The sequence below is a fragment of the Trichosurus vulpecula genome, chromosome 5, assembly GCF_011100635.1.
Source record: "Trichosurus vulpecula isolate mTriVul1 chromosome 5, mTriVul1.pri, whole genome shotgun sequence".
NCBI lineage: Eukaryota > Metazoa > Chordata > Mammalia > Diprotodontia > Phalangeridae > Trichosurus > Trichosurus vulpecula.
In genome coordinates, this window is record NC_050577.1 from 126,035,328 (window position 1) to 126,049,770 (window position 14,443).

Here is a 14,443-nt window from a genome sequence, read left to right on the forward strand (position 1 = left end):
AGGAGGCACAGTAGACATAGTGCTGGGCCTGGATTCAGCAAGACTCCTCTTCCTAAGTTCAACTCTTGCTTCAGACATTAGCTGTGTGACCCTGGGCAAGTCATGTTACCCTGTTTGCCTTGTTTTTATCATTTGTAAAATGAACCAGTGAAGGAAATGGCAAACCACCCCAGTATCTTTGCCCAGAAAACCCCAAATGGGGTCATGAGGGGTCCAACTGAAGAACAAGTGAACAGTGCTGTGATGGACACTGTAATAGGCACTGATGATACAAGTACAAAAGAGAACAGCTCTTAAGGAGCTTGTATTCCAATATAGTGAACACAGAAGGAAGTTTTGGTCTGAGGAACCACAGGAATTAATAAGTAGAACTATAGGGCAGTTAGTTGTCCTACCTTTTCTGGAAGTAATATTGGTATTGTTTGGATCACTGTTCCCAGAGCAAGAGGTTGAAAGTGATGGTGGTAGAAGAGGGGAAAGGTGCAATGGATATGGATTGTGTACTCGGTGGCAGGGGAGATGGCAAGATGTCCAAGGTGTATGGTTGGATGACTATGAAGCATTCTAGGCATATGGATTAGGTGAGTTTACACTCAATCACCAACCAGTTAGGTTAGTGTTCAGCCCCAGCATGCAGTTTCAAATATAGGAGAGATAAGGATCTCTGGGGGATACAATCTGAAGGATCTTGATATAGGTGGAGAAAAGAGAGAAATAGAAGGGTAAATATGTACTCAGTATGTCTGCATTTAGATTATTCTTATGAAGATATTGTAGATACAGCAAAGTGGACATACGGCTTACTAATATCTTCTTGGATGCCATTACAACTGAGAATGTAAGATTTCTCGAAGACGCTTACAGGGGCAGTTAGTTGGTCCAGTGGATAGTATGTTGGGCCTGGAGTCAGGAACATTTATCTTCCTGAATTCAGATCTGGCCTTAGATACTTAACCGTGTGACCCCGTGCAAGTCATTTAACCCTGTTTGTCCCAGTTTCCTCATCTGTAAAATGAGCTGGAGAAGGAAATGGCAAACCACTCCCACGAAAACCCCAAATGGGGTCACAAAGAGTTAGACATGACTGACAAGTGACTGAACAACAATTAACAACAAAAAGATACAGTCTGCTATGAGAAAGGAATATAGTATTTCCTCATTGAAGTGGGATGATAGATTCCTAGACTATTCATGAAAGCTTAGTCAATCCAAAATATAGTGGAGCCATCGTGGGAGGAGGAAGAAGAGAAAAATGACAGAAAAAGGAGTGGATAGAGCAAAAAATGTAAATTTGGGGGTTATATTATGGGTCCAAATGCCCCCAGTGAAACAAGTGAGAATATAACTACAAGTGACATGACTGCTTGTACCAGAAAATTATTTCCTAACTCCAAATATTAAGAATTTGAAGCAGCCAAGAAAGACAGAAAAAAAAGCCAAATTAAATTACAGTTACAGGTAAAGGAGTAGTGAAGAGTACAGTGTATTGGGAGAGTACATGTACCGGAATCTTAAGTCTCCTACTTATTACCTGAATAAAATTGGGTTAGTCACTGGGATCTGGGTCTCAGTTTTCTCATTTGTAAATTAGGAGATTGTGTCCTTTTCTGCTAATATTATAGCTAACATTTTTATAGCACCTTAAGGTTTGCAAAGAATTTTACAAATTTTGTCTCATTTGATCCTCATAAGAACCTTGTGAAGGAAGTGCTATTTATTATGCCCATTTTACAGATGAGAAACAAAAGCTGAGAGAGGTAAAGGGACTTGCCTATGACTGGGGAGTGTCTGAGGCATATTTGCACTTGGGTCTTCTTGATTCCAAGGTCATCTTTCTATCCACTATGCCACTTAGCTGCTTTTCAGCTCTCTATATTATGAAACCCAATCCTTGCAAACCAATAGCTATATATATGAAAAAGGCTAACCCAATTGCTTCATTCTGACCATTCCTGCCATATTTAAATGTAAAGGGGTAAGAGGTGTATATATATATTTTTTTTCCAGAAACTCTCAGATTCTTCAAATTCTTTTGTTGCCGTTGTTCCATTGTTTTAGTCCTTTCTGACTCTTTGTGACCCCATTTGGGGTTTTCTAAGCAAAGATACTAGAGTGGTTTGCCATTTGCTTCCCCAGCTTATTTTACAGATGAAAAAAAAATAAGACAAACAGGTGACTTGCCCAGGGTCCCACAGCCAGTAAGTGTCTGAGGCCTAATTTGAACTCAAGAAGTCTTCCTGATTCCAGGCCCTGGTGCTCCATCCACTGTGTCACCTAGCTGCCCTATTCAAAATCATAAGAAACTATAAGAACAGAAGCAAGAAATAATGATTCCTTTTGCTGATTGCACACATTTATGTCTTGGTCTCTAAACTAAAGTATGGAAGGGAGAAAAAAAATCCCTCAAGGGAAAAAGTTTCTTGCTCTAAGGAAAAATTGTTGTGGGATTTGAGTGCTATTGTCTTTCAAGGTTTGATGTCTCCTTGTCATCTCCTAAACAAAGTCCTTTCTGGTTCCTGGTTGTCTCCCTCCTCAAATTATCTTGCATGTCCTCACTTGTTTACTTGTATCCCCTGAGTAGAATGTAAACTCCTTGAGAGCACAGACTACTGATTATTGGCAGTATTCATAGTTAGGGGCAGCTAGGTGACCCAGTGGATAGAGTGTCATACCCAGAGTCAGGAAGATTTCTCTTCCTGAGTTCAAATCTGGCCTCAGACACTCGCTAGCTATGTGACCCTGGGCAAGTCACTTAACGCTGTTTGCCTCAGTTTTCTCATCTGTAAATGAGGTGGAGAAGGAAATGGCAAACCACTCCAGCATCTTTGCCAGGAAAACCCCATATAGGGTCACAAAGAGTCAGACAAGACTGAAAAACAACTCAACAGCAACTCTTGGTGCCTTTCACCTAGTAGGTACTTAATAAATGTTGATTGGATTGGATTGTTGGGACTGGAGCAAAATCTCCTATTAGGAGTTGTAGAATAGGTTGGAAAGAACCTTAAAAATCCTCAAAACCAAGCCCATCATTTTACATGTGGGAAAAATTCAAGCCACAAAAGCTAAATGACTTATTCAGGGTCACATGGCTAGTTCATGGGAAATCCAGGTCCAAAATCTAGGTCTCTTGAATCCTGGTCAGTTGTTCCATCCATTATAGTATACTGACTCACATTCCCCAGATCTCCAAAGAATGTCATACAAACAACAACACTCAAGAAGAAGAGAATTTATGATATCAGTGAATAGTATTGTGAGTTCTGGCAAATGAGATAAATTCTGTTGCCTCGTCACATAGTACAATCTTGGTGGCTGAAGGAAGATAGGGAAGGAGCCAATTTATCTAGTAGTGCTCAGTTCTTTATTTGGCTGGTACCCCCTGGGTTCTAGTTTGCTGCCCTACCCCCTCCTGCTACCATCTTGCTTTTGCTAATGCCTGGGCCTTTCTGAACACTTAAAAAGTGCAGGCCAGTTGACCTTATAACATGGAGGGACAAAGCATGTACAATAAACTGTGGGAGCCACAGATGTAAGAAATAAGCTATTTTTGTTTTTATCCCAAAATTTTTTCAATTTTTTCAATTTATTCATTTAATTAAGTTTCTTGTTTCTTAAGCAACTACTATGTATAAAACACCATGCTAGACACTAGGGGAGATATAAAATTTACATAAAATCTGACTTCTGCCCTTATGGAATTATTAACATATTATGGAAATATAATACCTACATAAATAATTATTGTGCGATGTAATACATGAGAAGTTTACAGAAAGTTCTAAATGAGGTCCTGCAGGGTATGGTAATTAGGTAATTTATTCATTCATCAGGGATCTCTTACACATCCACTGTCAGGCATTATGCTCTGTACTAGGGTTAGGAAAGAAAAAAAAACAGTCCCTGCCCTCCAGGAGCTTATATTCTTTTGGACAAACAACATGGACACACAAAAAATTATACAAAATACATTAGTCTTTTGGGAGAGCCGATATCATTAGGGTATGTGTGTGGGGATCAAGAGAGGCCTTATATAGGAGGTGCAGCAAGCTTTGAAGGAAATTGGGAATTTTAACAGGCAAAGTAAGTGCATTCTAGGCTTTCTTGGCCAAGGAGACAACGTGTACATAGTCACAAAGATGGGATGTGGGATGTCATGTGTGAGAAGAAATAACAAACACCCTCTTGGCTGTCTGGAACAGGATCCATGAAGGAAATTAATGCCTCATGGGGGAAGAGTGGTTATGAAGTAGCTTGGAGCCAGCTAAAGGGCTTCAACTGATAAGAGAGGAATTTGTGTTTGATTCTAAAAATTGGGAGCCATTGGAGCCTCTTGAACAGTGGAGTGACACAATCTTATGCTTTAGGGAATATCACTTTGGCAGCTACATAAAAGATGGATCATAGAAGGAAGAAATTAGAAGCAGGGAGACTAACTAGGAAGTTTTTATAATTATCTAGGTGGAAGGTATTGTCTTGAACTAGAGTAGCCGCTATACAAGTGGAGAGAAAGGAATAGATGTAAAAGATATTGTGGCGGAAAAAGCAACAATGCTAGGCAACTAACTGGACATGGGAGATCTAGGGAGAAGGAAGAATCAGGGACGATTCTGAGGTCCCAATTGGGGTGACTGGAAGGATAATAGTTGTTCTTGATAGAAAAAGGAAAGTTAGACAGAAGAGTAGGTGTGAATGTGTGTGTGTGTGAAAGATAATGTGTTATGTTTGGGACACTTTTAGTTTGAAAAACCTATGAGATACATAGTTGGAAAATTACCAATATTGCTTACTAATTTCTTAATTGCTACTAATATTAATTACTAATAGGCAGTTGGTGATGTGGGACTAGAGACAAATGTGAGCTGATGTATCAGTAAGGCAATAATAACAACGCAGATGATAATTGTCAAAATGCCACTGTAGTTCTGTATTGCAACATATACGAGACTCTCCACGTAGAAGGTAGAAGAAGTAAACTATTTATTCAGACACCAGAGAACCATATCCCACAAGCCATTTATCCAGTCAGTCCACTTCATCATAATAGCAAGGAACCCAAAACATTCAGTACACAATATAACAACCTGGAGCCTCACCATCCCAAAACCTCTCCAACCCCCTGCTGGGGTCTTCCCCAAAACAAACTCACAGTACCGCTAAGTCACAGCCTATTCGGTTCTAACAATCACGAGGGCAGACATTAGCAACCATAACATCTTTCTCTCTCTCAGCATTTCCTTTGACATAACTTCCTTTTCTTGTCAGGAAGCTCCTCCCACCACCCGTGACTTAGGCTTCCTGTGATGTAAGCAGGTCACATGGCCCATTAATGGGTGGGAAAGATCTTCAAATCTAAATTGCTACTACAGCTGAATATGTAGATTTGAGAGACATCTTCATGGAGAAGGAGTCTATTTGGTTCCTTTCAGTTGGAAGACAGAGAAGTGAAGAAGTGAGAAAGAGGGTATAAAAAGATAATACTCTTAAATGTTCAAATGGGACTGTGATCTCATCAATTCAGGAATCCCCTCCATTGATGCAGATTATAACCCATCCATGTTGGTCCCTCTTGTGTAGCTCTCATAAACGTCTTCCCAACAATCCAGCACAAAAGGTCTTTTCCACATGCTGAAGGCCTTCCTTGCTTTCTTTTGATATTGTAAGAGTCCCAGTGGAGCATTCTGGTTATTTGCCTATCATCCTTCACTCTCTCCACGTGACCAACCTATCTTCTCTTTCTATCATACAATTCCTTGGTGATGACATTTGCTCTTCTTTTTCTTAGGGGTTCCTTGTTGGTTATATGCTTCAGTCTGCTTCCACCCATTATTCACCTTTCCATTGGGTCTCATTACCATACAGTAATACTGGTAAAATGTTTAAATTGAAAAGATGGATCTTTACTGTTGTTGGAAGCTTGGGGTCAGTAAAAGTACTTTTCAATTCCCCAAAAGCAATCCAACCTGCTCTTCTCCTCCTTTTTAATTCTGGGCCTAGTTCATTGTCCATCTGTATTCTCCATCCCAGATATACATGCTATTTGACAAACTCTATAGGGTATTCATGCAGGCATAAATTCATATATAGGTAATAGCAATTCTTCATTCCTTTGGTCTTTCCTGTGTGGATCCACAGGCCAAGCTCCTTTAAGTGATTATTCAATTCTTCCCAGATGCTCTATAATGTCCTGGGATTTGATAATAAGCACAGTGTCATCTGCTAGTGGTCTGCATTGATGGAGGAAGTTGCCAGACATGAAAGTTTCCCTGGTGACAAAATCATAGATCCTTTTCATATTCACACACACAGACACACACAAGTCATGAATATTTTAATGTGTAAATATAGATATATTCATATCTATTTCTTATTTCATAATTCTATCATGAAATGCTATTTTGCTCATTGCATACTAAATATTGGCTTTATATTTCTCATCAGAGGTAACTTAAAATTTTATTTTATTAAAATTTCTAGAATTTTTCATCGTAAAGTATTTTTCAGGGAAAACTTGTATCAAATGTGGAAACTAAAAGTTATCTTCAAGTACAGCATGTATTACAAAATAAATTAATTTTATTTTAGGAGAGATGCTGCCTCTGGGCCAGTCTTCCAATCAAGTAGAAATTAAAGGTTAAGATAGTTGAGTGTTCTTGTCTCCCCCTGACAGCATGAACACCACCATATCTGTCATGACTTTTGGCAAGACTATTCTCCCCCAGTAAAATGTCCCTTCTTTGTCACTGTAGTTAAAGACTAGAATACTAGGCTGGTTAGTTTTTATATTCATGTGACAAGTTAGATGGTTTCAAGCAGAATGTTATTAGCACTGATATAGTGGAAAGAATGGAAAGAAAAATGAGAGAACTTGCATTTCTGTCACATGAAAAGCACTTTCCCCATATCTCTATGAGAGAGATATGTCCTTGTTGATCAGGAATATAATAAAGGCCTCTTTCATAGAAATGTTTTGTTGTTATTCTTGGACAGAACTCAGAAGGTGGAAGATATCGGACACGGAAAGACCACATGATGTGCAAACTAATGTGTTTGTCCATTACTTACTCTTCTACCATTGGAGGGCTGACTACTATCACAGGCACGTCCACCAACTTGATCTTTGCTGAGCATTTCAATTTGTAAGTAGAGTATGAGTCTGTGAGTCTATATGTAGGAAGTCCCTGACTTATAAAAACTTGGTAATGACTTGTAAATATAAATGGGTAGCCTAGAATCCTAAGTCTAGACCTATTACCCCCCCCAATTCTGAAGTGTGGGTAGTGATTTGTCTAGGACCATTTTTACGTAAATAGTTAGCAAGCTACTACTGGTGCTCAGGAGTGTCCACCCACCAAATTTAGGGTGAGAGATGTGCTCTCATCATTACAAATTTATTTTCCTTCAAAAAACTTGGTTAGGTAGAGTTGAATAATAGTATTCTACTTCAAGATTATCATGCACTATGCAACCTTTGGTACCTTGGACAGTGGCAACAGGTATCAGATCTGGGAAGGGAATGATCAGAATTCCAGGGAGATGGATCATACGAAGGTCAAAGGTCTAAACCTGATTAAGATTAGAGCAGACTGCCCAGATCAGTGACTCAGGAGGACAGTGAAACCTGCTGAATCCAAAGGAATACATGCAAACTGATGCAGATGCTTTTAAACAAGATATCCAATTACTTCCAAGATGAAGGATATTTGCTCAAAGTAGAATTGGGCAGACAATTGATACAAGTCCAAGTGTCAGTAAATTGGAGGAAGTTGAAATGAATGTTTAATCAAGATTCTGGCAGGAATATCAGGATACAGTCTTGGGAAGACAAGAACTCAGGTGTAGGAAATTTAGCTTATCGGGAGAATTAGAAAAAGGCAGGGACTCAATAACTGATAAACTTAATAGCAACATGCAATTACTGAATGAAAGACTCAGAGAAGAAATGAAGAATAACACTTAATGACTAGGCAACTTGGACTAAGGCATTGATTCAGTTAATTCAGTGTAATGTTCAATATGGGTAAGAACCAGACCTGTGATTTCATTGATTTTGTATATGTAACTCCCAGGTAAGGAAAGATTCTTTATCAAGGCAGGTTGCCACCTTCTCTGCAATTTATAGAGTGTTAGAGAACTACCTAGTGCATGGAGAGATTAAGAGACTTGCTCAAGGTAACGAAGCAAGTATGTGTCTGAGGTGGTTCTTTATTTCAGGTCTCCCTGGCTTCAAGGTAGTCTCTCTCTATATTACTACACTGCCTCTATGTAAAATGCATATTCAATTCAACAAATATTTATTGACCATTACTTAATATGAGCAGGGCATTGTGAAAGGTACTGTATGAAGATACAAAGATGAAGACAAAATCCCTCCCCTCAGGGACTTTATACTCTAGTAGTAGTAGTGCAGCATAATGGGAGGAGTACTTTTTTATTTTTGAGTCAGAGAACCTGAGTTCAAATCCTAGCTCTGCAATTTACTACTCATGTAATCTTTGGCTTGTCACTTGATTTCCTCATCTATAAAAGGAAAAGATATAACTAGATGATCTCTAAGGTCCTAGCAGATTTAAATCTAGGGGGACACACATATATAACACACACATCAGTATAGTACAAAACAGTATCTAGAAACACTTGAGAGGTGTAGAAAAGCATTGTGGGAATTCAAAAGAAGGAAGAATCACTTCTGTCTTGGGAGAATCAGGGAGAGCTACCTGAAAAAAGAGATCTCTGAATGTAGCCTTGAGAGATAGGTAGGCATTGAAGTGGCAAAAATATGACGCACAGTATTTTAGGAATAGGGATTAGCAGTTTAAGGAAAGGTGACTAAACTGGTTTGGTATTGGGCAGGTGAAGGGGAGTGGCATGAGATAATGTTGACCAAGCAGAGTAGGATTATAGGCATTTTACAGACAAAGGAATTGGACTTAGTGGAAAGAACAATGGTTTTGGAGCTCAGAGACCAGTTCTGGCCCTGGATGGGACACTTATTACCTGTATAATCTTGGGTCACTTAACCTCTCTAGAATTCAGTTTCCCTCTATATACGAGACCTGGCTGGAATCTTGCCTCAAACTAGCTTGGGTGACCACTTGCAGTCCACTTAAATTTCTCAGAGTCTGTTTCCTCATTTGTAAAATGAAGATAATACTTATACTGCTCGCCTTGCAAATTTTCAAGCGCTACGTGAATGTTGAGTTATTATTATGCTCTTTAGTGACATGAATGTTATAATTATTTTTTAGTTGTCCATGTCACAACATACAATAAATACCATGGCAACTGTTAATCCAAATGTTTTTAGCTTCACTAGGAAAAGTTGTAGGAGCTTAAAAGTATGACAAGAGAAGTGAAACTCTTGTTCTGTCTACTGAAGATTGGGACTGGATGGTGATTACCCTTTATTCCAAAGCAGCTGCCGCATCACCATCTTATCCTCTTGACATTGAAGGGCATCTTTTCCAGAAACACCAATGCCCATTTTTTTGGTTTTCATTTTGACTGTCCCATGTCTCCGGAGGATCCATGTGGTTTTTTGACATTCGGATTCAACGTCTGTGTTTCCCATCTGCATTTAGTCAAAAAGGGCCATTGTTTGAAAAGAGTCAAAAATAGGAGAGATTAGATACTTCATTCTTGATACATAAACCAGATAGAGCAATTGGTTGCTTCTCTTTGGACTCAAAGTAGCTACTAATTTATTTACATTCAAAATAGTTGGTATGTTCTCCACTCAGCAAATGCTTATTGAACATAGCAGATAAATGGTACAGTAGAAAGAGCACTGAGTTCCTAGTTAGGAAGACCTGAGTTAAAATCCTATCTCAGACTCTAACTCTGGGACCTTGGGAAAATCTCTTACCCATTCTTCTCCTTGGTCTCCTTATCTATAAAGTGAGGGGGTTGGACTCAGTGGGCCCCCAGGTTCTTACCAGATAAAAATCTTTGGTCCTATGATCTACTATATCCATGGCACTTAAAGTGGAGATCAAGAAATATTAGGCAAGGACCTTTTAGAACTTCATAATCTAGTTAGGGAGTTGGGTGGGGAGGAGTTCCTAAATGGACTTTCCACACCCTGCCCCTGCCCCCAGGTTTGTAGATAAACTATCTGCTTAAATTAATGATTAGCTGGCTCACAGAAACCACAATGTCCTTTGGGAACTAGGCAAAGTCTGACAACCTCTTATTTATTTATTTAATCTTTACAGTAGATGGTGAAATTGCTTTATGGAAAAGTCAAATACAAATACACAGAATTTATTAAATAATGTCTCAGGCTACTTGTTTTCAGTTACAATAAGCCTGACAATTCATTGGGAAGGGGAGAAAACACACATTTTTACATGAATTTTTTCTTTGATAGATCCATCCCAATTAAGGAGGAAAAATGACCTTGGTTATGGATGCAAAGATCAGGGTATAACTGGTTAAACCAAACCATAGTCACTGGTTGTGTATCCCATCTGTTGATGTATAACTAGGAAATCAATAGAGACAGCTGCATTTCTGTATAACATTAATAGGTGTGAACTGAGTTTATTGAAAAAGTCTTATATGTTCCCTCTATAGGTCCCAATTTATGCAGGCTGGAGCAGTTACCAATATTTATTTGTATTGTTTGGGGGGATTAGTCATCTCATATATGGAGAGCCTTAATTTTTTAGAAAGCTATAAAATAGGTGAGGCTCTGGTACTGGGAAGATTCTTTATCTACAGGAAGCATGAATCTGCTGTTAACTATGTATGACTGTGGATAAATTTTCTCATCTGTAAAATGAGGGAATTCAACAAGATGGCTTCTAAATTTTCTTCCAGGAGACTATCGCCATAGCGCAGGTGAGATGTGACAAGGGTCTAAAGTAGAGAGGTAGTCATGTTGATAGGATATTCTCCATGTCTTATCCTATATGCTCATTTTGTTATCAGAACAAAACTAATAAAAGAAAAAGAATCTATTAGTAGGAAGAAGCAATGCTTGCAGTTCTGAACATTCAATGTCTCTAACAAAGGGCATTCATTAAGCAAGTAAGGCATTAGGTTGAGAATAGAAATACCAATGTGGACATAATTTAGTAAGTTACTGAACATTTATGATTTTTTTTGCCAATTTATGGACTTCAACTGTGACATCCATGAGTACAAAATACAGAGGAGAGAAGTTATTATATCAACATTGAGTTATTTGGTTGTTTCAGTCATGTCTGACTCCTTGTGACTCCATTTGGGTTTTTCTTGGCAAAGATATTGGAGTGGTTTGCCATTTCCTTCTCCAGCTCATTTTACAGATGAGGAAACTGAGGCAAACAAGGTTAAGTGACTTGCCCAGGTCATATAGCTAGTAGTCTGAGGCTGGATTTAAACTCAGTTCTTCTTGATTACAGGCCCATTTCTCTATCCACTGCACCACGTAGCTGCCCATAAAATAGTTGGGCATTTATATATTAGCAGTGGACTATATTCTTTACATACCAAATGAGACAATTTTGATTTCATAAAACTGGAGTTCAAGGGAAAACAATTGTTTATGGGGATTCTATTTTAATTATACAATAATAATACAAGGTACAGAAGAAGTAGATAAGGATGTGTGTGTGCACATAGGCATGTGTGTGTATGTGTGTGTACACATATGTATGTAATAGGCCAGATTTAGAGGTCCTAGTGACATATCCTTGAGGCATCCATACCCCTCCTATCTATATCTGTGTATATACATATATGAATGTATATGTGTGTCTGTATGTATGTGTATAAACAAGACCCATTCAAATCTTTGTTAGTATCATGAAAACAAACCTTTGAAACTGCAGAAAAAACAAAGCTAGAAAGTCTCTTTGGCCCAGAAATAATCAAAACACACATTAATCAACAGGATGGTAATCAGTATTGACATGTGCTTATAATGAACCAAATGGCTAGAATCTGCCATCAAGCTGAAACATTCCATGATTACATACCTTCTTAAGGGATCATTTCCTGGGATTTGGTTGGTATTAAAGTCCCTCAGCATTTTAATGTCAGACCTGAAAGTTGTGACAGCCAAGCTGTTATTCCAGACTTCCTCTGAAGGGGATTATTGTCTTGGCTTCAATATAGAAAACCCCTGTTAGAAAGCACTGCCCTGCACCATTGATTCAGTTATATTGCAGGTCAAATCATATCTGCTGTGTACACAGTGATATATGGTAAATCTTTTTTCTAATTGTGGAAAAAATGAGCAATATGCTTGTCCCCTGCCATACAGTTTATAATGAGATTCTAGAATTTACTGATATTAATGAATCTAATTATTTATTTTGGATGATTTGTTAATGAAATGAAATTTGTAGTGTTTAGCATGGGACCCAGAGTCGGAACCCATCTCTATGAACCAGGGGACACATTTATTAACCCAGTCTAGCTAACCATTCTTTCTTATTCCTCAAATCTGGCATTAAAGGTAGAGGGCAAGAGAAGAAAAATGATTCTCAGTTTAGTTTTTTTCTGGGCTTTTCATCCTTTTTTGATGGACTATCCATGAAGGTAATGGTTCTGAAATATTTCTCTTGAGTCTACCAAATCCTACCTGGTTCTGACAGTTAGGTAAGAATAACTTTGTAGTATAGCCTACAGATTGATATCAAGGTAGGATATACAAATGGAAGGAAGGAAGAAGAAAGAGGGGAGGGAGGCAGGGATAAGGGAAGCTTTGTTTAGGGACAAAAGTGGCATTTTTAGGCAGTTCTATTAGCTGAACAAAACTGAATAGATTTAGTTCTTATCCTATTCCCATAAACTCCCAATAAACTCCTTGGAGCCAAACCAAAGTTTTTCTTTTCTTATTTTTCCCCTACAACACCCACCCCCCAATTAAAGTTGGAGTACAGTCCTACTCCTGTGCTTTACTATTGAATGGAAGTAACTTTATAATCCTAGAGTGTCTATCCAAGAATTTAACTAGGAGCATGGTGGCAAATTGTATATTTTTCGATCCAGGCCTAGCCTACCTAAATTCATAGAGTGTTATCACCCAGTTTCAAAGAGAGTGTCATGGTGTAGAAGATAGAGAGACAACCTCAATGTCAGGAAACTGGGGGGTTTAAGTCCCTCCTTTGACAAATACTAGCTGTAAGACCTTGGGCAAGTGTCTTATCCTCTCATTGACCTGATTGATTACAGAGTAGTTGACATTGGCAGAGGGAGTTTCCTTCCTGGGAGATCTGTACACCAGTGGAAGCACAGGTCCACTTTTCCACAAACAAACCAAAAACCGTACCAGGATAGTAAAAGGGTAGTAAAAATATTTACTACAGCAATATTTGAAGATTGTCTACTGACTTGTAGAAGGTTATGATATGCTTAGGGGAAGGGGCAAAATCAGAGATCATTGAAGTTTGCAAGTAAGGTAAATGATGCCATTATACCAAACACAAGCAAAATTACTTTGTTTAAATATAATCAGTTCTCAGGTAAGGTTTCTGAAAGTTTATTTTCACTAATCTGCCATTTATACCCTACCTATTCCTTGTTTAGTAATTTTGCTTTTTATAAAGCTGCAAATTAATCTGGTCAATATGCTACTCATTTAAAAATTTTTTTTCTAATTCATTATTTATTTTTAACATTCTTTTCTTTTTAAATTTTGAGTTCCAGATTCTCTCCCTCCAACACCCCTTCCCCACCCACTGAGAAGGCAAACAATATGATATCAATTATACATGTAAAATCATGCAAAACATATTTCCGTATTAGCCCTACTTTGAAAAAAGCAAGAAAAATAAAGTGAGAAAAGCACACTTCAATTTGCACTCAGAGTTCATCTTTTCTCTCTCTGGCGGTGGGTAGCATTTGTTGTTTATCATGAGTCCATTGGAATTGTCTTGGATCATTGTATTGATCAGAGCAGACAAGTCTTTCACACAGTTGATTATCATTTTAAATTGTTGTTAATATGCACAATGATCTCCCAGTTCTCATTTCTCTTTGTATCAGTTCATATAGGTCTTGCCATTTTTTTTCTGAAACCACTCCCCTTATCATTTCTCTTAGCACAATAGTACTCCATCACAATCATATGCCACAGCTTGTTCAGTCATTCCCCAAGTGATGAGTATCATCTCAATTTCCAATTCTTTACCACTATAAAGAGAATTGCTGTAAATATTTTTGTATGTAAAGGTCCTTTTTTGATCTCTTTGGAAGACAGACCTAGTACTAGTATTGTTGGGTCAAAGGGTATGCACAATTTTATAGCACTTTGGGTCTAGTTCCAAATTGTTCTCCAGAATGTTGGGACCTATTCACTACTCCACCAACAATTCATTAGTGTAACTAATTTTTCCCTCAAGCCTTTGTCATTTCTGATAGGTAACTTTGATTTCTTCTAAAACCTTCTTGTTTATATCCTTTGACCATTTGCTAATTGGGGAATGTCTCCTATTTTTATAAATTTGACTCAGTT

At 38.1% G+C, this 14,443-nt stretch overlaps 1 protein-coding gene across 1 annotated transcript in view; it reads left to right on the forward strand.

Annotated features, from left to right (window-relative positions):
* SLC13A1 (solute carrier family 13 member 1) overlaps positions 1-14,443 on the forward strand; it is an 88,356-nt gene that overhangs the window by 48,467 nt on the left and 25,446 nt on the right. Inside the window, exon 7 of the mRNA XM_036760943.1 lies at positions 6,988-7,136. Within this exon, the coding sequence (XP_036616838.1) occupies positions 6,988-7,136 (149 nt within the window). The remainder of the gene's footprint in view (positions 1-6,987; positions 7,137-14,443) is intronic.